The 26,410-nt window shown below is 43.2% G+C and overlaps 1 protein-coding gene and 1 long non-coding RNA gene across 10 annotated transcripts in view; one reads left to right on the top strand and one right to left on the bottom strand.

Moving 5' to 3' along the window:
* The window catches only part of Gm4221 (predicted gene 4221), an 88,106-nt gene extending 83,029 nt beyond the window's left edge, over positions 1–5,077 (bottom strand). Inside the window, exons 1-3 of one of the 3 annotated variants that reach the window (NR_166628.1) lie at positions 5,038–5,077; positions 4,415–4,461; positions 3,681–4,185 (exon numbers count right to left, since the gene is read on the bottom strand). This is a non-coding gene — a long non-coding RNA (predicted gene 4221). Of the gene's footprint in view, positions 1–3,680; positions 4,186–4,414; positions 4,462–5,037 lie in introns of those variants that run through there. The other 2 variants (NR_166627.1, NR_166629.1) reach the window with 2 other exon arrangements.
* Positions 2,781–26,410, top strand: part of Zfp608 (zinc finger protein 608) — a 104,547-nt gene continuing 80,917 nt past the window's right edge. For 2 of the 7 annotated variants that reach the window (XM_006525957.4, XM_030250474.1), the window contains exons 1-2: positions 2,785–3,092; positions 6,666–7,761. In XM_006525957.4, the coding sequence (XP_006526020.1) occupies positions 6,859–7,761 (903 nt within the window). In that variant the 5' untranslated portion in view covers positions 2,785–3,092; positions 6,666–6,858. Of the gene's footprint in view, positions 3,093–5,128; positions 5,545–5,580; positions 5,808–6,665; positions 7,762–26,410 lie in introns of those variants that run through there. The other 5 variants (NM_001360787.1, XR_003952523.1, XM_030250475.1 and 2 more) reach the window with 5 other exon arrangements.

The raw sequence follows: 26,410 nt of genomic DNA, 5'->3' as shown, positions 1-26,410 counted from the left end.
AAATGTAAAATTACAAAGTCTACGTGTTAATAGAGTGTACTGGTGTGATCAAGGAAGTGCAGTGGATATCACTTGGAAGACAACTACACCCCCTGGTACATTACTTTGATAAGAAATATATGTAATAATAAGAGGTCATGAATTTGAAAGGGAATAGAGTGCACAGGAAGAATTGGAGGGGAAGAGACAGAGAGGTAGAAATTATGTACCCAAGTATAAAATTCTCAAAGAGATTAAATTAAAAAAAATTAATCAGAATGAAAAATTTTTCAGTTCTGTAAACAGAGCCAAACTTTCCAATTTTGTGAGGTAACTCCACTTGCCAAGGCTGGTAGCTAATTATCTTTCAGCCTTCCATTATCTGAGAGTCTTCACATGCCTCCTGATTGTCCTCCACCCCTTGTCAAGCAAAACAAACACATGCAAAGCCAGTATAACAATAGTAGTCTATTCAAAAGTTGCCTGGAAGAATTTGGGAGGTGGAAGAGACAGGGTGGGGAATAAAGGGCCTGTGGGAATCATAAAAATGGGGGAAAAAAGTGCTTTGATTTGCCAAAATAATTTGAATTAAATATGTACTCAAGTTGGCCTTCCTTGGCCAATGGTGTTTATCTAAAAAGACTATAGGTTTAGGTTTGGCTGTAGAAGACAGGGCTAGGTTCAGTTACACATCTGGATGGTTACATTTTGGATCTGGTTTGACTCCCTGCTTTCTTTAGTAATGGGTTGTTTTGAAAAAACTTTACCCTCTCCCTTTTTTACCCTTTTGTTTCAAGAGATAATAGTTGATTTTTTTTTTCTTCCTAAACTAATGTCACATATGGCGTAACCACAGCCTGAAATGGAGACAACACCCCAGGGACACAGGAAGCACACAAGTGTGAGTTAGTCTTTGGAGGAATCACACTTCTAAAAGAAGAAAAGTTATGACTTCTGTAAGGTCCTGTGCCATTCCCAAGGAGCCACACATAAATGTAAAACCTGTACAGTAAAAATAAATAAATAAATAAATAAATAAATAAATAAATAAATAAATACTACCCAGAAGCCAGAAGCAGAATAGAAGATGAGCGGATCCTAGGTGTCTGGTTTGTCCTGAGGATTTGTTATTGTACATCTTCAATGTGAGTAAGAGAGGAGATGACATGATCCCTTTCTGTGTCTCACTGCAGTCAAGGTCAGAACTTGCAGTCTGTTGCTTTTTTTTGCAGCATCTACTCTAGTTCATCTAACAAATTGGCATTTTTTTAAAAATGGGGTAAATATATTAAAAAAACACAAACATTAGTCAATAGCCATTACTTATAACATGTGGCATAAATGTTTTTATTGATCCACAAAGTCGCCTCCAAACATTTACATCATAGTTGTCTTCTGCCAGAGGCAATTTACTCTTGTGTGTCCATTTTCGTAAGCTATGGCATGTCTAAAACTCCAATTGTCAACTGAAAACTGCAGTAATATCCGATCTTTCAAACTCTGAGTAATAATTGGTTTGCTTGAAACCCAAAGACTAAGTGACGTTAAATTCCCCACATTCTAGCTCCTACAATAATTGAAAATAACAACGCAAACTTAAAAATAAACCATGTTCTAAAGACTTAATATGTAAGACTACATTAGTTTAAATATATTAACGGGCTGTTTTCACATTAGCCTCCTGTCCTGGAAAATGAGTCCCATTAACTCGGCTGTGTTTGTCTTACCATAAAAGTGGGAACATTTTGTATGTTTGTGGGTTGTGGACACAGCATTAAGAGAATTTAGAATCGCTGACACCCGTAAGAGTTAAAGATTTGGGGACAAAGGCTGTTTAAGGGGTTAATATGCCTAGTATATTTTATCTTCCACAAATCGATTTATTTTTTAATAAGGCTCATTTGAGATGTTAATGTGGTTTGCAGAGGCCTTCTTATCTATCTGTCTGTCTGTCTGTCTGTCTGTCTGTCTATCTGTAGGTCGCAGAAGATTGGTTGGATAAGTTGGAGGGACTCATTGGTAATTTGAGGAGAATCTTTCAGTGGTTTTGCTGAATGGTGATCTGGGTCCACAGTTCATGGCTTGCAGATCAGAAGCCTGGAAACAAAAGGGTTACTTGTTCTCCCATCACCGGACGCTCCCCACTGAATTTTTTTTTATTTAATGAGAGAGAGAGAGAGAGAGAGAGAGAGAGAGAGAGAGAGAGAGATTTGGGGTGGGGGTGGGGAAGGATTACAGGAAGGGCAAGGTGGTGGGGAAGGGCTGAGAGGCAGGAGCTGCAGAACTGGGTTGCCGAGTCCTTGGGACTTGGAAGGGGCCACAGTAAACCGCTCGCCTGGGTTTCCACCGCGCGGCGTCCCCGCTCTGTGCGGGTGGCTCTCAGCTGGCTTCCCTCTGCCACCGAGCGATCACACACATTATTTCCCCCAAGATAACACAATCAAACTTGCATTTACCGATATCCTCTCTTCGCAGCCTGCTTGAGATGTGTTTTAATAAATAAGTGTTTTATGTGAATGATGTAGTAATTGAAACAGGCGCCCCATTTTCCCCCCTCCCTTCGTCCTGCGGGAGGTTTTGCAACCCCAATCTGCTTGGAAAATAAAACGCTTTGTCTCCACCGCCACCCCCCACCGCACCCCCACCCGCGCTCAGTGTGTGTTTTATACGTGTGTATATCTCAACCCCCTACAGTAGCCAAGAGAAAGCAGCTAGCCAATGAGAGAGCCCAGTTTCATAAAAGCTGCTCTCTGATTGGTCCTGTGCGAAAGGGCATTGGGAACAAAGAAAAGTCCCTTTCAGGTATACAGGCTGAGAGCTCCTTTGGCTCCACTCCCCCTGTGCGTGTGTTGTGTTTCAGTTCTGATTCCACTGTTCCAGAACAAGCTTGGTGTGTGTATGTGTGCACCGGGGGGATTTCTGTGTTTTGGTTTTTTTTTTGCTTTATTTTTTTTATTTTTATAAAAAAATACACGGGACGGTCTGTGACATTTGCTGGTCCATCTTTAATAAAAAAAAAATTGAAGAAATTATAATTTCCAAAATAAAGAGGCTACAACCAAACACACTCAATGCAGTTAGAAGGAAAAGGTCAACTCGCTCCCATACAGACCGTAAGTACGGTTGCGTGGTGTGTCGCTATATAGCACTTTAGTGGGGTATTCATGCAGGGGAATGTGCGAGTTTTATGCATTGAAATGAGGAACTAGTTACAGGGTTTGGCTTTGCATTTAGAACAGCCCAAGAAGGGTGAATTTGATTCAGTGGAGGGGACTTTGTAACTTCTTTGGACAAATTAAGCTTGACTGGGCACTTGGACTAACTTAGAGTAAATTACCTTTTGGGCTCGAACCCAAAGGAGACTAAGAGTGATTCGGTTACACACCCTGGTCCTCCGTGTCAGGTCTCTTGCGCACCTTCCCCCTCCTTTCCCTTTCTACCGGAGCTGAGCTGACCCCCGCCCAGACCGAGCCAGGCAAATGGGAACCCGGGTAGAACAAGCCGATTTCTCTCCTGTCACATCCTCCTGCTCAGTAATTTAATAGTAAACTAGGGAATATTCATCCATTACATGTAATGACTGTAACTACCATTTTCCACCTTTAAAAAGGCAAGGAAAAAAAAAACCCACCATTAAGAGAAGGTGTGTGTGTGTTGGGGGGGGGGGGAAGAGCCCCACCCAGCCCAAACAACCCCACAAATAGTAACAATGGTGTGTTTATTACAAGTCCCTGTTTGGGAGCTAGCAAAATGTTTTTCTTTGTTTAATACATGAAGGGGAGGGGGATCCTAAATCCCAGCAGCTCGGAGGTACTCTGCCCGCCCCCCCCCCCGCCCCCCAGGCGTCCGCTGCATTGGCCCCCTTGGGAAAGCCGACAAATTGGAGATCAGTTGAGGAGAGGTTTATAAGCTGTTTCTTTAAAACATCTGCTTTGCTCTTGTGGCCATTACATTTCCCTCCTTCCGAACTTCCGAGATCCTAGATGGCTGAGAAATGTTTCACATTCATAACTTGTAGCTTCGCCCACTGTAGGGCGTGCAGGGGGAGGGGGGTTGCAGCGGGGAGGGAGAAACCTTCAGCTTTTTTTTTAAAGACCAGATCAGTATTTTCTTGATACGCTTGTCACCATTTTTGTTCTCACGACAACCAATTGAGCCCTTGATCCTCACGTGATGTGAAAGGCTTGCACTGTAACAAAACCGCTCCTTTTAGATGGTTGGTGTTGCTAACGCGCCCATCCCCCACTCTCCCAGCCCCGACATTTCCAGCAAAGCGACTCTCCACTTCCAATCCATCAACAATTCATTACTGCTTTTAGCTTCCAAACGCCAGCTAATTAAAAATACTAAGCCAAGCTCCGAGGCCATCTGACTAAACACAGGAGGGGGTGGGCGAGAGGTGGAGAGAGGAGGAGAAAAAAAAATAGAGACGCACTGTTTGCTGTGTGTAGAGAAAGAGAAATTGTCCTGGAGAAAGGTCGCCTTAAAAAAAAAAAAAAAAAAAAAAAAACCTTTTTGACTCTAATTATCGAATTACCACATGACAGATCGGCTTGCGCGGCGGAGGATTTTAACCCCTCCTCAGGGACTATTCTAAGAACTCGGTTCTTTTTTTCTCAAAAACAACATAAAACAGAAAAACATCACATCCTTCAGGTTTCCAAGACAGCCCCTTTTAGACGCCGTTATTTTCCCGGCTCCACCGCCCCCCGCCCCGGGCGAAAGCTGCTCTAACTGGTTTATCAGCTCCCTGCATCGTCTGCTCCCTCCTCCTCCACACCTTTCTTTTTCTCCTCCAGCCGGGCTCCTCATCCCACCCTTTCTTCTTCTTCCTCCTCCTCCCCATTCTTTCATCCCCTCCTTAAGTTAGTTGGAGAAATCAAATGTCAGGACGAGCGGAAAAATGCCACTTCCCGACTAACAGGCGGAATCCAGCCCAGATTTTCAGTCCTTTCTTCTTATTCTTTCTTCCCTTTCACTAATTTATCCCGATGTTAGCACATTCTGTCTCGTTACTAGAGGACGCCTGTAGGTTGGCTACATGAGATCATTACTTACTGATCACGGTGACTCTGAAGTCTGCAACAGAAAGCGGAATGAGAAGTTCGGAAAAGTTTTTTCTCTAATTCTCTCTCTCTCTCTCTCTCTCTCTCTCTCTCTCTCTCTCTCTCTCTCTCTCTCTCTCCCTCCCTCTCCCTCCCTTCCTTCCCTTCCCTCCCCTCCCCCTCTCCTCTCCCTCTCTCTCAACACCCTATTATTCTGAATGCTTGTTAAGAGGAAAAACACCCTTCGGTGCTCGGGTTGTGAACGTGAAGCATCTCTCAGCTGCACAGTGACACATTTTTTTTAAGGAGAAAAGGACTCCAGAGCTTTTTGCCAAATGGGGGATGGGGGAGTGGAATGATGTTACTGAGTGATTATTTTGGCTGAGATGTGTTACTTGGTTTCTTCCTTTTTGATCATTTGGTGTTTAAGTAAAATGAGGCACAGGGCTGTGTGCCTAGTGGACTGAGAAATGCTTTTTTGATTTGCCGGCCTAATTAAAAAATGATAAAGGATTTAAAGGTAAGCATTCCCTCTCTCTCTCTTTCTGCGTCTCTCTCTTTCTCTCTCCCTCTCACTGTATTTATTTATTTTCTTGACAATCAACTGTTAAAAGGGGGCTGATCCCTTTAAAAAACTGTTTTAACTGCTCTTTGTCAAACACACACTCATTTGTGGTCACTGAGGCCACCTTGGCGCAGACCACTTAAAGTGTATGTCTTAATCAGTTTCCCTACAGTCAGTAGCACCATATTTAACAGACTGAGCAGTTCTGTGACCCAGGGGTATGGAAGAATTATTTAGATGGATTTTTCTTTTTCTTTTCTTCTTCTTCTTCTTTTTTTTTTTTTTCCTCAAAAAGGAAGATCTTTAACCTTTTCCCTCATACTGTCTTTTTACTGAGAAAAATACTCTTAAAGAGATCTGTGCATATTTCATAAAGAATGTGTAGCTTTTGGGGAAGGGGGTGGTAGGTATGTGTGTGAGAGGGGAACTGTTGTTTTTCTGTTTCTTGTGGAGAACAAAACATTGGTTGTCTAGACAATGTGCAAGAAGAAGTATTAAAATTAGAAATAAGGAAAACTTAGTGACATCATTTTGAACACTAGTCCTAGAGAACTTTGAGGGCCTGTGGTTTTTTTTTTTTTTTTTTTTTTTTTGTTGTTGTTTTTTGCTTGTTTTGTTTTTTTACATTGCAAGACCCAGGCCATGCTTAGGGAATGTTTAACAGGGTGTTTTTCTTGTATGAATATCCATGATCTTTTCCTAGGGTAGAAATAGCACATGTGCCAGGCAAAAATAAAAAATGTTCAACTTAAAAAAAAAAAAGCCACAAAAACCTTTCTGGGCTTGAATCAGATCCTTGGAGATATTTTAATGCTTTTAAAGAACTGGCTATCCCCCTGCTGTTTAGAGGGATTTTAGTTTTAGCTACTGTAAGATGCTTATTGTCGGGGAAAGGGGGGGGGTGCTTTTCAAGTCTGCTTGTTTTCCTTTAAACATGGTATTGGACTGTGGAGGCAATAATGAGCCCCCAGCTCTCTGTCCTTCTCTGTGCCCCTTCCTAACTCCTCAGTATTAATGGTTTTCTATTTCGGTAATACCCAGACAAGAAATATTCGACTTTTTCCCCCCCTCCACAGGAGAAGCTGGACCTCGAGTGAAGGAAGTGAGATCCCTGGACACATTTTTGGGGGCAGGAAAAAGAAGAGGAAAATTGCAAGGAAAAAAAAATTTTTTTTTCTTTACGAGAAAACCCAGAGGAGCTAAACGAATGTCCCCTCATCCCTCAAAGAAAGTTCATCGGGTTTTTAATCTCGAGAGCTCATCTTCAGGATGTCCGTGAACGTTTCGACTGCAGGAAAAGGTGTGGATCCAAATACAGTTGATACTTATGACAGTGGCGATGATTGGGAAATCGGGGTTGGAAATTTAATCATTGATTTGGACGCCGATTTGGAAAAGGACAGACAAAAATTTGAGATGAATAATTCCACCAACACCACTACCAACACCACTAAGGATTGTGGAGGTCCGGCCTCCAATGGGACCTGTTCTACCTCAGCCTTAGCTGATGGCCTAAAATTTGCTTCTGTTCAGCCCTCCGCTCCCCAGGGGAATTCACACAAAGAAACCAGCAAATCAAAAGTGAAAAGGGCTAAAACTTCTAAGGATGCTAATAAATCTCTGCCTTCTGCTGCCTTGTATGGAATTCCCGAGATCAGCAGCACTGGCAAGAGGCAGGAAGTCCAAGGGCGCCCTGGAGAGGCTACTGGCATGAATTCAGCGCTGGGTCAAAGTGTGAGCGGCGGCGGCAGCAGCAACCCAAACAGCAACGGTACCAGCACCGGGACCTCGGCTGCCACCGCGGGGGCAGGCTCCTGTGGGAAAAGCAAGGAAGAGAAGCCAGGGAAAAGCCACAGCAGCCGAGGCGCCAAGCGGGATAAGGATGCTGCGAGATCCCGGAAAGAGAAACACGACCTGCTGCAGGGCCACCAGAATGGCGGCGGAGGCCAGGCCCCCTCCGGTGGTCACCTCTATGGCTTTGGGACCAAGAGCAATGGAAGTGGCGCGAGCCCCTTTCACTGTGGGGGCGCTGGGAGTGGCAGCGTTGGGGCTGCAGGGGAAGTTAGCAAAACTGCTCCGGATTCAACGCTCATGGGAAACTCTATGCTGGTCAAGAAGGAAGAGGAGGAGGAGGAGAGCCACAGGCGAATCAAGAAACTGAAAACTGAGAAGGTAGGATACGATCGCCTTCTTGTGTGCCCCCCACTCTGTGTGCATTTGTTTGGGGTTGTGGGATGTGCCTCCAGGTGTCTTACACTTCCTAGTGCTTTCGGGTTCTCCGTGAGATTTCTATGACGTTCATCCTTTATGGATGCTATCCCGAGTGCAGATTTTGGCTCTTGCTTCTGCTGCTTGCTTCTGCTGGTGGTGCCAGCGTTTGAAAGGTCATAGGGTGGGAGGCTCTGAATGGTCCAAGTGCCTTTTGCCTTCTTGTAAGAGCGACTGGGCAGCCAGCAAATTGTCCGTGTGTGCTTTGACCAGAAAACCTGCTGCGGCACTAGCTTGAGTTTCGTCCTGGTTTCTTCCCTAAAGAGAATTGTCGTCTGTGTTATTGTTAACCGTGTGTCTTTAGGAACAGGGTTCTAGTTCCCTCTGTGGAAAGGGAGTGTGTAGTGTTATTGACACTCATTGTTCTGTTACTTTCCCCCAAATAGTTCCGTCAAAGGATGTACTCCAGGCTGGGAGTATTGATCACTGACTTTGTAACTATGCAGTCAAACTGTGCCAGTTTTGGGTGACTGTGGAGACGCTCTCTACTTTGCTCTCTCACCCACTGCAGCTAGAGCCGTGAGACTGTTATCACTTCGGTCTTTAGCTTGCCTGGGCAGCTGGGAGATTAGTAAGTAAGACTCGGAAAGCACATTTGGCTTGTGTTCTTGAAATGTGAGGATCCGACCAAGGGGGCCATTGGGGCAGCAGGGAAGCCAACTGTGGTTTAACAATGCCTGACGTGAGCCATTTGGACCCCTGCACTCTTGTTGTTCATTGTCTTAAAGTCTGTGGTTAGACACTGTGCTGGAAACCCCCTGCTCCAGTGTTACCTTGATTAGGCATGGAGGCCTGGGGTTTGCTTGTCTGAGATGCAGTTGCTTTGGGGTAATGTTTGGGAACTGGCGGCTATGTGTCCTCCAGGCTCATTGGTTGGGAGGTGAGAGTGGTGTTTCTGTGAAATTAATCTTTAGACTCATTCCACAAGTTGTAGCATGAAGATGTAGTGTTTCTATCAAGTGGTTGTAGTAACGTGATTTCTTCTAACTATGCTTATTATTGTGGTACGATTATGTTTCCCCTTTCTGGCTGTAATGATGCGAAGAAGTCTCCTGGGGATTACTCCTGCATGAAATAACACAAAGTTCTCTGATTCCCTTTATTTTCAACTTCAGGTGCTCAGAGTTAAAGTTGGAATGGACATAGGAATAAAGTTCTGATTGTAAACACTGATGGAGGCAGAGAGAGGCATAGACAATACCGTCAAACTTGCAAAAGGCTACTGATTGCTTTTGGAATCCAAATCCTCTTAGCCTTTTACATTGATGAATTTAGATCAATTTAAAAAAATCTCAGGCTTTGCTTCTTACTTTAAATGTGTGGTTTCACATAATTTCTACTAAAAGACAGTTTGAAATCTTCTTATTACTTAGTACAGTGGGACATTTACTTTTGTTGCCAATAGTCTTCAAATTGCAGCTTTAATCTGCTTTAACTATCTGGATGAATTGCCCTAATCCAGTGCTCACAATGCTGTGGTTAAGGAGTCAGAGCTATTTGATTGGATCCACTGGCTGCTGGGAATGTGGGAGGTTCTGGCCTTTTGCATTCCCCTTAGCCTTTTAATCTTCCAGCCAAATGTTCACATTCAACAATTTTGTTTAGCTGGCGATCGGAACATTTCAGGATCTCAAAGGCTGCTGTCATGGCAACTGAGATTAGTGCGTGGTGTCGGCTCTCCAGTTTGTGTTCCTTTGGCTCCCCAGTCACAGAGGGAAGTGGCTGAAGAATGGAGTGGCTGAATTATTCGCACGCATGCAATGCGTCTTCAGGCAGAGCAGTATAAATGGCATCCTATGAATTCCATAAATGAAGAGCGAACAAGTCATGCCCGGAAGCAGGGGTGGAGGTGGGGGCAGGGAAGAGAGAGGACGCGGCCCTGCTGTGTGGAAGCCATGCTCCAACCTCAGCCACCAGAGTTGACCCAGAAATCATTTTAGGATGGTTTCAGGGGCCTGGAACCTTCAGTGTTAGCCACTCTTGCCAAGCTGAGGGGTTGGCTTGGGATCTTAAACATTGGTCCTTAAACACTGCCCCACCCCCACCCCCAAAATGACTTCATAATCCCATCCATCCTTGTCTCTCAGAGATGACAACTCCCTGGCATGATAGCACCCAGAGAAGAGAGCCTAATCCCACTAACTTATTGGGTATGTCAAATTAGGCTTTGTTTTAGAAAATACAGTGGCCGAAGGATGCCTGTTTAGGAAGCTAGAACTTAAGAGGGCATACTTGAAAACATGCTTCACATCTGAGGCCTCATGAAAGAAGTTTTTTTTTTTTTTTTTTTTTTTTTAATAAAAACATTCTATATGCTTTAAGTTCAACATACTTGAAGAACCAGGTTACTGGAGCATAGGTACCTTCAGAGGCAAGATGCAACAAGATTTTCTGGTTTTTCTCTTCTTTCTTTCTTTCTTTCTTTCTTTCTTTCTTTCTTTCTTTCTTTCTTTTCTGGTTGGAAGGTTAAAGGAGATTCATAAGATGCGCTGTCACTGTTTAATTTTCACAGCATGCTTAACTGTCTATTTTTGGTCTGTTTACTCTGTTTCTTCACTACCCAGGGTCATGTAAAGCATGATAAATTGGACCTTATGAAACCTAATTAAATCAATGAGTGTTCTGGCTCCTTTATGTGGAAACCACAAGTATGTTGTAAAATTCGCCACTCCCTTAATACGTGAAAAAAAATCAAAACAAACCATAATTCCAAGATGTTTGAGCTGTAGCTCTATAGCCCATTTTGTGGTTAAGCCACCAGTGACATGTCTGCCTAAGTAGGTTTGATGAGTTGGCTTTTGGTTGTTAGAACCTGCCTCTCCACCTTCCATTCCTGCCTTTCAAAGCAGAATGGTCTAGCATTGAAGCTGTTTGCATATCTCTCTTCATTGTCTTACAGTTTAGATTTATCAGAAAAGGAACTATTGGGCTGGTTTAAATAGTTATATAAAGTACTGTTACAATCAGTGGAATTATTTAATCACTAGAATACTGGGAAACACACAAGAAAAAAACAAAAACAAAAATAAAAACAAACGAGTCTTAAAAACAACTGACACTGAAACAGAAATAAATGAAAGTCAGATAGTTGTGTCTTAGGATTCTTCTATGCAGTGCGTATTCCAAGAAGGGTTATTTCTGTAATAGATAAACTCTTTTCATTTCCATTGCCTTGTCTTCTGAAAGATGGTGTCTATAAATGGACCTGTCTATAATAAGATATCATTCATTTTGTTTTATTCTCTTGTAGAAACCTTTTTTACATGTCACTAGGGAATCCTGACACATTCTCTAAGTGCATGTGAGCAGTTTAAGAACATATTTTGATTAATGACTTTTGTGGCTACATCCCCCCACTCCCATAATATAGTGCGTCCTGTGAATTAGGGAGTGCATTTGATCTACAGAGGAATGAAAGGGCAGGAAGGTCACTGGCTTTAATGAAACAACTGAGACCATTATAGGTGGACAGTGTGTTGTTTTGAAAGTTACATATGGATTTAGCTAAAGGTGGCTTCCTGTCAGCACCAATCCTCCTTCCGGTTCAATCCAATAGACACCCTGGGAGGTGACCAAGGGGCTGTCTAAGGTGTCTGTAAGAACACACGAATCTTGGAATATCGGTATTATCGGTTCCATCATTGAATTTTGAGTTGAACATTTGAAATGTGTTAGGTTTGTTGGAGGAGAAAAAAAAAACTGTGAAAGTATACACAATTGCTCCAGATCGAGCTAAAAAAAGATAATGTTCAGCTACTTTAATAACTTGGCAAATAGTTCATAACACTAGGAGAGAAGGGCAGGGGGAGGGGTGGGTGTCCAAATGTCTTAAGGTTAAGAATATGCTCTCATCAAGGAAAATTGTTTGGGTGCAAGATGGTTTTAATTAAAATGTTATAAAGACTTTTTTTTTTCCTAAGCAGCACTTTTATAGTTAGTAAATTGAGTGAATGCTGAAAGTGCTAAGCAGAAATCTCCTTAGCCACGGAGGTGTTCAATAACCAGACTCAAACAACAGGGAGAGTACCATCTGTTCTTGGTTTCCAGCATGAAACACAGGGATTGAATGAATGGCTGAGATTTGCCCCAATTTTGACAATGTCTGTGCTTTTTTTTTTTTTTTAAATTACAAAAAAAAAAAAGTCCACCTGGTACTTCATAGAAAGTTGAAATTGCAGTAACACACACACCACTGTGAAAACATGTGTTCCCACTTTTTTTTTTTAACCAGTTCCACTTTTTTCTCTATTTTGGGGGAGGGTTTCCTGAAGCTCAGCCATTGGCTACTTCCTACAGCCCTCTTCTACTTTCTAGAGGCCCTCACACTGAGGGGGTCAGTGCTTCAAAGATCTAAATGATCCTGTCAATTTTCCTCCTGCAGGCTATGGGGGAAAAGCTCCCCAGGGCTCACCCTGGTCATCACTCTTCATTAAACTAATTTTGTGTGGTAGTGCTGGGCACTAGTGTTTACCAGACACGGGTCACGCTCTCATTCAGAGCCACCTTCTAGAATCCTTGATAAACAACAACACACTTCTGTAAGGATAACTCTCGAGTATTTGGCTCTGAGAGACAGGTATTCCTGGCTCTGGGTTTAGTGGGAACCCTGGGTAAAACATTATCCGGCCTTTGTTTGAGGTCTTTTATTGAAGCTAATGACTGGGCTTGTGCCTTCCTGAGATAAATGACATTATCTCTGAGTGGGCTGACAGGAAGCAGACATGTTAATGGTGAATCTGCAGGGGAGTATCTGCTTGGGTTCTGACAAAGGAGCGGAGAAGGGACCCCTGGTTGTGGTCATTAGCACATAATGCATTCTTGCTCATCCTAAGAGGCCCTTGATAATTGGAAAGCTATTTTAGCTACAAGCACTTAAATCATAAATTTACTACCTAAGAGTAGCAACGTAAAGTGTTTTTGTTAAGAAGTATCTGTTCTGCTCTTTGAAGGTGGTGGCAGATGAGGCTGTTGGTAATGACATTTGGGAGAAGTGGCAGGTTGAAGCATTTGTTTTAGAATCAGATGGGCACCCTCTTTTTCTGTCAACATTGCTCAGCCTTCCTTCTGCATTCACCAGGCCAAAAAGAAAAAAGAAAGAAAGAAAGAAAGAAAGAAAAGTGGATCCAAAGCTCCAGGGAAGTCAGTTTTGTATTTGAAGATGTCTCGTGGGAGGGGGATAAAAATCTCCTTTTTTATAAGCTGGGAAAGAGATTTTGCTCAGTGATTTGAGTGTGGTGAAACCTGCCTTTTGAAGTGTAGGTTTTAAAAAGTCATGGGTATAATTGAGTTTCAATGCAATTTAAACGCTGCTGCTTGAACGAAGATAATTGCCACGTTGAACACACTCTAGAGGTGGAAGGATCACACTCTCCCATTCTTTACTATTAAGCATTGGGAAGTTTGTCATAGTAATTACTGTAACACAACATAGTTTTGATTGCCAGTGCTCTCAGCTTGCCAGCGATCTGAACATCAAGGGTGTAGCTTGGATCCTAAACAGTTTATTTCTAAGTCACCTGGAGAGCGTTCTTCTGTTATGTAGAAGCCAGAACTAAGGAAACATTGGGCTACCCTTGGCTGCAACTTCACAGTGGAATATCATTTCTTTGCTAGGATTGTTACCAGCGATTATACAATGATTATACATGTCTGATTCTGGGCCATTGAATATGGTAGGGATAGGGAACAGGTGAAATGTAATGCCTTTGGTAGTCAGAGACTAAGTAATGTAAAGATCATATTAGAACCTGGTAAGGGGTCTTTTATAAAGGTCTGAGAGTTTAAATGATGTAATTGCATGTATAGATGTTGGATTGGTAGTCTTGTGTGGTGTGAGCTCTATTCTTAAAACACAAAACAAACAAGTAAGAACAACAAGCCAAGGTTTTGAGCTGGCCCAAAGGGTGTAGGCACTGGACAACAAACCTAAGGACCCAAGTGTGTTCCTTAGGTCCCACACTCAAGAAAGAGAGAACCAACTCTTGTCATTTGTTCTCTCTGACCCTCTTTATGTGCCCTATGGCAGGGGCACACACCCATGCCCAAGGGCAGATGCACCTATAAATAAGTAAATGTACTTTAAAAATAAAAAAAAGAACCACTAATTTTGCATTTCACTCTGCTAGAGAGGGGGGGGGGCATCCCTCCCTCTGGGTCAAATTTTGTCTCCCCTCTGAAATTTCACTAGTGACTGCTTACTTTCTGTAACAACTTCTCAATTCAAGCTAAAGGATTTGGCAACTGTAACAAAGCCATTGCAACAGGATGAAAGGTTGTTTAAACTCCTCTTAGCTGTCTGACCAGCAGTTGGGCTGTTTGTAATGTTATTTTTGAGAGCTTCAGGGGAATTCAAGATGATGAGGCTGGCACTTTGTTCTGGAAGCTGAATGTTACAGGCCTGCTGAATTTTGCTTAGAAACACCTTTGGGAATGCAGTAGAAGAGATTATGGATTCTGCTTCAAGGACTAAAGTGACCACAAAGCAAATGCTTGAGTCTTGGTAGGGCCAGTGGGCCTTGAACTATAGGAATGTATGTCATCAGATGTTTAAGGAGTCCTTTACCCCCAGGGACGTGAAGTGAAACTTTAACATCAATGCTCTAGCTCTGATGGAGAACTCAATGGGTAGGGTGTTCTGATTAGGACAAGCAGGCTTGAAATGGTGAACAGACATCTCTGCTGACATTTTCAAAGCCTCTCCCCCTCCCCCTCCCCCTCCCCCTCCCCTCCCCCTCCCCCTCCCCCTCCCTCTTTCTCTCCCTCTCTCTCTCTCTCTCTCTCTCTCTCTCTCTCTCTCTCTCTCTCCTCCCATCTGGTCATTTGGACCCAGTCTGATTATTATTCATCATAACTCTCAGCCATCTCACTTTCTTCATCCTGGGACTCTTCAGTGTCTGCTAGAACTCTAAGAAAAATGTACATTTAGGTATATCCCAATAATGCCTTATGAATGTAGGCAACACAGTTTAGGGGTAAATAAAAACATATTGATTATATTTTTGTGTCGTTCCTAATGGCCTTAGAAAGCACATATTTAGGGTTGAGAATGGGCTTATTATGTTAACCAGGGAGCAGATGTCATGGTGCCACAGACGTATAATTTTACTTAAAGGGACTTTTAAGGTTTTTGATGTGTTTTCTTTTCCTCTTATTTCCCCGATGGCTTCTTTTTATTGAAGGGTAACTTAAGGAGACCTGGTAGCAATTTTACTGCCTTCCCTTGACAGTTTGAAATAATAGCTTGGTCTTTGCTTGTGCTGATCTCATACCAGTGAGCTTGATTCTGGTTTTTGTCATGTGGCAGCAAATTTATTTATTTATTTATTTATTTATTTATTTATTTATTTATTTATTTAAAAAGTGTAATATGTTTTAAGGAATGGACTCTTTTATATGCTTCAATTAGCAGCAGACGACAAAGTTCCAGTTGGTCACACTTTCGTAAACTCTTGGAAGTCGTTGCTTGCCCCTTTGATTAAAGAAAACTTGTGGTTTGGTTGCAAAGCGCATCTGGCCTTCTGGAAGCTTGCTTTTCCTTGCACCCCTGTGTCCTTCACATTAGTCACTGAGGGTTCAAAGGTCGTGTCCAAGTTCTTCCGTGTTAGGTTAGCAGCCTATGTTGGAGGGCTGCCCTTTAGTTAGGTACCGGCCTTACCGCACCTCTGAATTCTGCTAGCATAAAAATCACTGTTTGTGCAGATTTTATAGTTTAGCTAATTCTTCACTGGAAATAGGAGGGGGATTTGGAAAACATTCCTCTCTCACCCTCTCCATCCCCCTTTCCAAACAGTGCTCAACCAGACCAGCTTACTTTTGAATTTCCTGTCATCTCTTTCACTGATTTTATGGATAGCTCATATTAAAAACAATAATGTTTGACTTGGAAGGCCTGAAACCTTGGGTTTTTCATTCTTCATGGGGAACTGTGTATTTGCATGTGGCTCACCACAGTACATGGATAACGCCATCAAATCTGGTCTTTCCGTTTGGGCTCATGGTCAGCACAATGGCACTTAGCTCTCTGTTCCCTGGTTCCAGTGCTTTTGTGATGGAAATGAAATTAGGACCAGAGTCTAGGAAGCAAAGGAGAAAATACGCAACAGCAAATAGAACCTGACCCTTGACCTACTTCAAAAGCAAGCAGTGGTGATTTAAAAAGGAAGAAGAAGAAGAAGAAAATCCCAGGGAGTGAAAGAGAGGGTAGTCCATTTTAATTCGGTGTGAAGCTGTGTGGAAGGTGCGCAGAGCGCAGATGAATGGTGGCCACCCGGTCAACCAGACAAACTGAAGGCTTGGTAGCTGATGAAGAAGCTCTGAGCATTCCCGGATCTGTCAACAGCTGGAAGGTACAATATGAACTAACTCTCTCTTGCGTGCTGGCTGGGGCTGCCCAAAGGGAGCAACAGGATTTCACAAAGGAGCAATTGGTCTCCCTCCACCCCTAGCTCAATGCATCCAGCTCCGTTTGGACAATTGTCTCCATTTACATTCCTCGCCCAAATCCTTTCCCCAGCCTTTTCCGTCATGGCGAAGCAGATGCCAGACACTGAAGTCGAAAGCCAGCAGCTGTTTCCATTACTTCATGGCTCTATGGGCCCTTACTAGCCTGCTGCTTCCCCTTTTCCTCCCCTCCCCCACCTGGTAAAGAAAGGCCCTCTCCCTTGGACTGGGCCCCGACCTGTGTGTTAGTGTGCAGGTCCCTTTATTTTTTGTGTGTGATGGGAACCAGAGACCAGCCTGCTTCGGTGGGGGCGTGGCCTGGGCTCCTTGGGGCGCGCTGCTTGCTCCTGGACTCACTCACCCTCCTTGCAGCCAGGGACCCGTTTATGGCCCTGAGCACAGTAAATCTGTCAGCTCTTCAGGACGCCTTCACCTCTTTCTTCATTTGCTCCAGCTTCTAGTCTGACAACGTTCCCCTGAGGCGGAATTCTAATCTGCTTCCAATTAGTTGTAAAATGTGACTGAAATTTCCACATTATGACTGCTGTTTTACTTACACGCACACATCTAGAAACAAATTAATGCCTTCAATATTTATTTATTTATTTCTTGAGCCTTTAGATTTACTCGAAGAGGAAGAGTTACCGACTATTAGGAATAACTTCCATGGGTTCCATCTTCTCCACTCTCCTATGAGGGATATATTAAAACAAGAGGACTCCTTCCGCTAGGAGTCCCCTCCCAGCCACCGTTCAAGATTCAGAACGTACTGCAAATGTTTTACAAAAAAAAAAAAAAAAGTAGAATTTCTAAAATAAGTTAAGTAGGGGCCCCTGTAGAGTGTTTTAATAGCTACACATACAAATTTACTTCTAAGTATAGCACAGCTACATTTATTTGGCCCAGACACATTGTTACCTTTCAAAAATTATTTCGTTATATGGCCAAAAGCTGTAGCCCCAGATAGAGGAATCAGGTCGCTCTGGCTTGAAAAATAGGGTTCTGTTAATGATGTCATTGTAGGCACTAACAAATACCCTAAGTTGTGTCTAAGTCCCTGGAGCAAAACTTCTTGGAGCTCTTGGGTCCCCCATCCATGGAGTCCCATGGTTTAAGCCCCCAGCGCCCATGAAAAAATGGGTGGCTCTCAGGTGGGGGGCATCTTTACACATCAGTACTCATGACCCTTCTCTTCAGTGAATTTTCTCGAAGTTGTTGATCCACCCGATATTTGGGAACATTAGAAGGGTTTAAATCTTGGCCTGGAAAGAGACATTAAGAACACTATTTTGTCACATCCCCTGGAAACTACTTTCTCAAACAGCCGTGCGGGGATGACGTGAGTACACATAGCAGTGGACCCGCAGCTTAGCATTGGTGTAGAGGTGGTGCTCTCGGTGTTAAAGGATGTAAAGCCAGAATTTATTGGCACTGTTTATAGTAGAGTTCCGTCCTCCAGCATCTTGGCAGATTGATACAAACAGGCGTAATGGGCTTGAAAGAGGTGTGAAGGATTTTACTGATGGCAAAGAGCTTATGTTGATCACGTCACTCTGTTGGTTTCTAAGTAACAGCTTTCCCTGTAAATGGAGGTATCTATTGTCTTTTCAAGGTCTTTGTCATATAATAGTGAAAGACCCATGTTGATTGATTCTTTTTTAACCCTCCTTTTTATGTGCTATTTTCAATCTCTGGAATCAAGAGAAGTGTTTATTTCACTTCACTTAAACAGATCTTATTTTACATTATTTATTATATATGGAATATAAATTACTTAGATGATTTTTACCAAAACTCTTCATGTTTATTATCTATGAGACAGAAATGGCTCAAATAGTTTTTACAAAAGCCCTTTATTTAAACTAGGTACAAACCCCATAGAAGCAGCAGGCAAGTCTTTTATATGGCTTCCTTTCTTCTTCTTTAATGTTTGGTAGCAAAAATAAAATGGGCAGATTGAAATCCCTGAAATTTTAAGGCATAGGGCCTCTTAGTTTGCGGAGCCCCGCCCCCCAGCTTAAAAAACATGGCCATCTTCATACTAAAAACCTCACAATAGGCACGACTGTGGTAGCCCCTCCAGTCCTGGGGTTCACTAATTACCCCTTAATGAGGTCAGTGTGCCCCAGTAGCTCCCTATCTTGGGAAGAAAAGCACACAGGATAGTTGGATTTCAAGTGGATCTTGCTGTATTTGCAACTTAGCATAACTGCTTTGAAGGCCCCCAGGGTACTTAATTGGGGCCTGGCATTTGGGTTTGGGGGGTGGGGGTGGGGCTGCTGCACACAGCTATTCTTTGTGTGTCTGGAAGCCACTGTGCACCTTGGAAGCATTACAGGCTTTTGTTGCTGGTGCATAGTTTTATAAACTCTGAATGAGCCTCTTACCTTTTTAAAACCATCGGGAGAGCAAAATCGTGGGTGAACATAGAAGTCTTTGAGTTGGTCAGCAGCCAAGCTGTTAACAACTGCAGCAGCAGCAGCAGCAGCAACAACAACAACAACAACAACAACAACATTCAGAGACGAATGAATGGTTGACTATTAGAACAAACCATTTGTTGCCAAACTAAGACTTACTCCTCACTCAAACCTCTGGGCTGGTAGGTGACACTATGAGGCTGTATAGTACAGAAACCGAATGCCCAGGGTTGTGTTTTGTGATCGCGCTCAACTGTTTCCCCCTTGTCCTTTCTTTGCATGCAAAACAGGTGAAAGGGAGAAATGATGTAGTTATTTAATGGTGAGGCTGCTTAGCCAAGAGCATTTCTTATTAAGAAATGAGCTAAGAGGTGTGGATGCAGCTTCCTCGCCTGGTCAAGGCAGTAAAACTCTAAGATGGCTGGAAGAAAAGGCTTGAGGACTCTCAACCAACTTAGTTGGTTGAGATGGTGGTGGGGAGGGTCAAGCGAGTCGGTAAGCTCAGGAGGGGAGCAGAAGCCAAAAGGCTGGGTAGTGGAGGGCCCTTGGTGCCCCATGGTCTTACCCAACACATTCTCCAGAATTGTTGGGGCATTTGTCAGAAACATCCCCTGTTTAATTGGGTAGTGGCATGGTTCTGAATAGAAAGGGACTCTCCAGGAAGGCAGTGATGTGGTCTACAATCAAGGGGCCAAAGAGCTGTTGTCTGGCAGCCTAAAATCGGTGTGATTCTCTTTAGAAAAGGACAGGTTATTTATTTATTTTTTTGACAGTAAATTACCAGAAACAATAGCTTTTGTTCCCATAGGAGTTGTAGCTCAGCCTTCTAATCTCATGGATAAAGAAGCTTAGGGGTGTCTCCAGTAAACTACTGTTTTCTGGAAGTGTCAGGCTAAACCCTTATTCATTACTTTTATTTTTACATCAATCTTGTGAGTGAGAACTCCTCTTTTGTCTACAAGCTACCACACTTCCTGACAGATCCAATTTTTTTTTTTTTTAACACTGCCTCTGATCTTTTTGATCATGGTCAAAGCTATCCCACTGGAACATGAAAACCATTTGTTCCTTACGCGATGCATTCCTCACTATTTTATGTGTATGAGCGTTTGGGCTGGATTTGTAGCGTGTGCACCACGCGCAGGAGACCGGAAGAGGCCTTTGGATGACCTGAAGTTGGAGTGAGGGATGGTTGATGCTGGCAGCTGAACCTGGGTCCTCCTGGATGACAGCTGGGTGCTGTTAACCACCGAGCCACCTCTCCAGCCCCACATGAGGCAGTCTTGAAAAAATGGAGCTTAACAATTATCTAGCCTGCTTAACCTTGATTGTTTTCTTCCTCAAGTTTTGGTACTGCTGTTTTAATAGTTGGATAACTCCGACGTGGTATGACTTCCTATTCAAATGGAATCGGGTAGGTTTATTGGTAGCTCTCTTCTGTGGACTTGCACAAAACAGGGAAAGCGGAGTTGAGGAACAAATAGGATATAAGAGATCAGGTCTTAATGGCTTCACTGCCAAACTTCTTGTGGCTTTTTAAACTGTGCTATTATTTACATCTGATGCTTTTCTAGTGATGTAGTCTCTATAAGTGAAGGAAGAGAACGGGTTTATGTCTGTGAGAATTCAACATAACTCTTAACCGTAGACTTAGATCTTCACTCTTACCGCTAGAAGTACCATTCATTGTCTCTAAGACCACTAAGTGAGAATGTTTCTAAATGTAAAGAATTACTCATTGTGGTGCCTTCTAGTTTTCATCCCAGCACTTGAAAGATGGAAGCAAGTAGATCTATGAGTTCTCAGCCAGCCAGGCATACATGTGAGAACCTGTCCCTCTGACCTCCCCCACCCCCCAAAAAAACCCACCTCACTTATATTTGATTTTTCAGTGAGCATTCTTTCTTCAAATATTAATGTGTGCTCAGTCTAGGTTTACTTAACAAACCAAAATGTAAGTGTGAAAAAAAAAATCCTAGCACCTGTGTGAAAGCCCAGAAGTCCTGAAGCATGAATGTCCCTATGGCTTTAACCTTTCCTGAAAGACAGCTTTTCTTGCCACTTGTCCTTGGCTCCGTGATGTAAATCCTTGCTAGGCTTTTAAGACGTCACCACCTAATCATGCCCTCTACTCAGGTGTTCAGTTTGACACAGGTAGGATAAAGAATTGGGGAGGGCAGGCGCCGAGTTTTCTGCCCCTATGACTTAATATGAATTCCTCTTGGGTCTTGCTGGTCCCGTTGAGCCTGCATGATATGCTATTTAGATGGCTCCTTTTTGTTACTGGTATAACCATGTGTGGGGGAGGGAACTGACCTAAGATGCTCTGAAAATGATTTTTATAAATCTGCTTACCCCAAGTCTAATGCTTTCTATTGTAGCTTATATTAAAGGCTTAAGGATCACTTTGAAAGATGACCACGTGAATCCACAAGCCTCCTGCAATATCATGTACATGATTTCCTGGTACCAACTAATCTTCTCTAGGTACCGGAGCTTGTGCAGCTGCAGTTACTTCCATAGGCTAATCCTGCCCAGTTTTAAAGGGACAGGAGTTCTTACTAGCTGCAGTTATGTCCCAGTGATCAGCTAGCACAAGATCACTTGCTTTGCTAGAGTTCAGCTGTCTACATGTTAAATCGTAAACACCTTGGAGTTTCTGACAATTGTGAACACTGAAGAAGCTGGAAGACTTTATACTTGAACTTCCTTTTTAGCCCACATCTTTACTAGAACACTGGATGCACATAATTCTTCTACTTATTAAAATGATGTGTATGTAGGGTGGCCTGTGTGTGCTGTGTGTGTGTGGGCGTGTGTGTGCGCGTGTGTGTTCGTGTGTGTGCGTGCGTGTGTGTTCGTGTGTGTGTGTGTGCATGCGTGTGTGCGTGTGTGTTCGTGTGTGTGTGCGTGCGTGTGTGTGTGTTCATGTGTGTGTGTTCGTGTGTGTGTGTGTGTGTGGGTGCGTGTGTGTGCGTGCGTGTGTGCGTGCGTGCGTGCGTGCGTGCGTGCGTGCGTGCGTGCGTGCGTGCGTGCGTGCGTGCGTGCGTGCGTGTGTGTGTGTGTGTGTGTGTTTGGCTGAGGAGGCCAGAGATGTTGGATCTCCTCCCCTGGAACTGGAGACCCAGGCAGTTGAGAGCAGCCTGGCATGGGTACTGGGAGTCAAACTTTCAACCTCTGGCTGAACAGAATGGGTTTTTAACTGCTGAGCTTTTTCTCCAAGTCCTCAAATTGCGTTTTTAATCTGGTGAGTGAGTGGCTTGCCACCATATACCAGTAGAGGAAGGAGTTAAATGGCGGTGAAAAAAATAGGTAATGATTTATCTTTCATCTGCCATAAATTCTAAAAGCTTTCTGGAGTCTCCCTCATTTTGGGCCCATTGTCATTTGTTTTAGGATCTAAAGAATGAAACTAACTGGATAAATAATTCTGTGCAATGGAGTAGAGTCGTCTTCATGTTATTTGAGCCTGAATGTGCGTGCATAATTGGAGAGATTATTGGAGAGAGAGAGTGTTTTGCTGTGGTAGATGTGGTTTCAATCCTAGCGTTGAGCATAGCATTTAGTTTCTCAGCTTACCCACAAAATCTGTGACTAATTTAGTGAATGTGAAGATTTTTGTCCAGATGGTTAGGTTTAATTGTAAAAACTGGAAAGATTTCAAAGTACCCTTTGGGGGAGTGTGGGAAATGAGTAAACAGCAAGAAAGAATTAAAAGTAACGATAAATCACCAAATATAGAATATATGTATATTTTATATTTATAAACACACACTCATATATACTTAAACATACACATATATTTATATACAGGCAGGGAAAAGCTTAAAGAATTGATTATAGCAGCACGAAGGTAGAGGATCTAGAAAGATGAGTGTGTTCTGCGTGGTTAGCTTTCCCTGAGCTCAGAACAAGCTTGGTCACAAAGGCGGTGGAGTTCAACTTCCTCGGCACTGGCTGGACATGGTTAAGGTCATTAGTTATTAACTCACTAGATGCTGAAGTGGGTTGTGCTCTCTCCCCTGAGACTTGGCTTAGAAGCCCAGGCCTGCATGTTCCGTTCACAATGCAGCTGTGTAACCCAGAGAGGTAGGAAGTTTGATTTTTAGCACCCATTTCTTCTTCTCAATTCCTTCCTGTGATAGCCATGCCAGAAGGTGTAAAACAATTGTAAGGATGCTCTCCCAACTATTTAAGAGCTCCTTCTCTCTATCCCTATCCCTTCTTATGGGGTCGGGGGCTGAAAACACAGACGTTGCCTCTTTTGTGCTTTGCAGTCAGGATACTGATGACCTAAACCTTGACCTCATAAATTATCTTTCTCTTTCCCAGAAAATTTTCTTTGAAGTTGGTAGCCTAATAGATTCTATACTGAACTCTTTTTTTTGTGTGTGTGTGTGTGTGTGTGTGTGTGTGTTACCTAGATTTATAGGGAGAGAAAGAAGTGACGTGCCAATGACTTCAGGAAATATCTAGACAAAAGGGGAGGCCACAAGGCTATTGACAATATCTGCTGTGTAAAGTGGGCATTGGCTGTGGAAAATGGTCCCTAAGGAAGCAACAGAAATGTATCCAGACATCAGAGAGTGTCGAGGAGTGAGCTCTGTGAGCTAAATCGATGTGCTACATTTACCATATACCAATTGCTTTCATAAGAGACTGGGGCTGCTTTGCATGAATGGAAGGTTTGAGAGAAAAAGAAAACACCACCACCAAAAACAAACAAACAAACCAGAGGCCTGCCATATTGGGACGGTGTTTTTCAGGTTCTGAAAAGACATGTCTAAGAGGAGTCAAACCATGAGAAGACAATCCACAGAATCATCTAAGCATGGCTCATAAGGTCTCCCAGAAATGGAAGCAACAAACAGGCTCTATGGGTCTGAGCTAGGTCCTCTCCATATACCTTATGGTTGCGTAGCTTGGTGTTTTTGTGAGACTCCCAACAGTTGGAGTGGGGGCTGTCTCTGACTCTTTTGCCTGTTCTTGGGACCCTTTTCCTCCTACTGGGCTGCCTTGCCCAGCCTTGAGATTACAATTTGTGCCTAGTCTTACTGTATCTTGTTATGTCATGTTGGGTGAATATCCTGGGAGACCTACTTTGTTTGTTTGTTTGTTTAGGGAAACAGAGGAAGTGTTGGTGGGGTGGTTAGCTCGGAGGAGTGGAGGGTGTGGTAGTCACTAGGAATACAACGTTTAAGAATGAAAAAAGAGAAGTTTGGAGAGAGAGCTTTCTGTGTGGGAGTAAGTTTAAGTCTCCTAGGCTGCTACACCAATGGCATTGGAGAGCAAGGTTAACTGAAGGTTCTCTATCCTGTAACAAGGAAGTGCTCTTTGCCTTGCTCCTCTTGGCTAAATTCCTGCAAAAAAAAAAAAAAAAAAAAAAAAAAAAAGATATCTTTTTCCATCTTCTGACAGATTCTTATCTGGCTATAGTCTGGTTTTTCTCCCACTGTTTATCAAGAGCTTTGACCTCTGTTAGCAATCCATTGGATGGCTTTTACTGACGATCCTGTTAGTGCTCTGCAGTCCCAGGTGAATGGACAGATAAAGGGCAGAGATAAGAGGCTCAAAGGTACGGACTGTCTGGTAGGGGAAGAGGCAGGAGAGTGTGGTTGCTGTCTTCAGTAGCACGCCTGAATGAGTCATATTTTCTGCTTACGTGTCAGGCTGATTTCACCATCAGCTTGCTCTATGCTCTAGTCATTTTCTTCCTCCTGTTTCTTTCTTTCTTCCTCTTTCCCTCCCGTCACTCTTCTCCCTAACCTAAGGCCTCATTCATACTAGGAAATGCTCTATCACTGAGCTATTTCCTCCATCCTTTCTGTAGAGATTTCTTTTGCTATGGTAATACACATAATGTGATTCTGATTTTTCTAACCTTCTTAAAACTTAATATAGAGCCCATGATTCAAATAGAGAACTGGTAAGGACAGGAGGTCCTAGAGACGGATGCTGCCATTCAAGTGCACTGTAATACAACTTGAGAGCAAGAGTCATGCTGTTTTTTTCTGTAGGTTTTTTTATTTGTTATGAATTTCATATATTAGTCCAGTTATGTTGTGGTTTCCAGAAATTATTGCAGATTTCTCATGAACCTGGTAAGTCAATTACAGGCATCGAAATAAGAATAGTGCACATCATTGAAAAGATGAGGGTAGCTTTACACAGGTCAGGCAACAGGAATTCCAAAGATACAATGGGTTTTAAGAACACAGAATCTGTGTAAGTAGTAAGTAATACATTTTATTTCTTCCCAAGCATCGATTTGGCAAAAGGGAGTTTTGGGTGACAGAGCCCATGATTGTGTTTTTTTCTGTTGGAAACCTGGGCTATCTTAAGACCCAATGGAAAAGAAGGTCACTGGAAAATTGTAGACTACTTTTGTCGCTGCTTCTTTCAGGCTTTCAATGACAGGAAGTTCCTATAATGGAAGAGGTTGGGTCTCAGAGACTGAGAGAGCTGTGGTTTGAAGCTGTATTATAGGGTACAGAGCCTTGTCAAGTGTCTGTTTGAGATGGAAGACAAAGAGCGCTTGCAGAGGAAGGAGCTGCGACAGCAGCTCCAGCAAGTGATGTTGTGTAAGAGGGGGCTTGAGTTTGGAATCTGGATTGATTGGCTTGGACACAACCACAATTTTCTGGATTGTACTTCCTCACCGTTTTCTTGGCTGACTGCACATGCTGTTAAATCCCCTCAGATAACACACAAGGCATGTATTTTGCACAGTCTGCATCCAGATTGGATTGGGACCTGGTCCTAGGCCCCATCATGCAGGGCCTTGTAGGCTATGGTGAAGGAGTTTATATTCTAGTTGGAGTGAAACAAATAGCATGACTTAGTTAGATTTAAAAAAAAAATCTTCCTCTGACATGTGTTGGGTGGAGAGAGCCAATTGCCAGAGGTGCAGTGAAATTGATTATGGATTTTTCCAGAAGGTCCCATAAGACACAGTAGATGTCTTCATTAGTCCTAGAGTTAGGTTGAAAGTGGTCATGTTGTCCAAAGGTAAAGACAGACTAGGACTTGATCTGGAGTTGGGAAATAGTAAGAGTTAAGGACAGCAGCTGAACGGGATGGGGGTGGGGTGGGGTCTGAGGGATCAGTAGTTATGAGTCACTTTTGTTTGTTTGTTTGTTTCTGTTTTTTGAAACAGAGTCTTCCATATTCCTGACTGGCTTCAGTAAATAGTCAAGGATGACCTTGAGTCTCTGCTTTTGCCTTCTGAGCGCTAGCATTGCAGGCGTGTACCAGCACAGCCAGCTAGGATACACCTTTGACACAGCCTGAGGCAATCTGACATTTGTGATGGTTAGGGTCCGGACACCGACAAGGATGAAGTTGATTTGGAGGTTGGTGGGCTGAGAGAGGTCACCCAAAGAGTGAGTGCCCTTAGAAAAGACAAGAGAGCAGAGATGAGCCCTGGAGTTTTAAGAGGAGCCTGGGGCACGCGTGCTTTGGAAGAGGAAACCCCAGGCAATCTGGTGTTTTCTGGAAAGCAAGTTTTGAAATTCCATCCAGGTGGCTTGGATCATCTGTGCCAAATGCTGCCAAGAACTCAGGTTACGATGAGACTCAGAATCGATGACTGCTAAACTCAGCAATCATAGTCCTTACTGAAACACAGGGGCAGGGAAACAAGATATCACTGAAAGACTTAGGTTATTGAAGGAGGGGGATCAGGATATATCCAA

This window comes from Mus musculus, chromosome 18 (assembly GCF_000001635.26).
Source record: "Mus musculus strain C57BL/6J chromosome 18, GRCm38.p6 C57BL/6J".
NCBI lineage: Eukaryota > Metazoa > Chordata > Mammalia > Rodentia > Muridae > Mus > Mus musculus.
The sequence above is the reverse complement of the archived record's forward strand: the minus strand, read 5'-3'. Positions and strand labels throughout refer to the sequence as shown.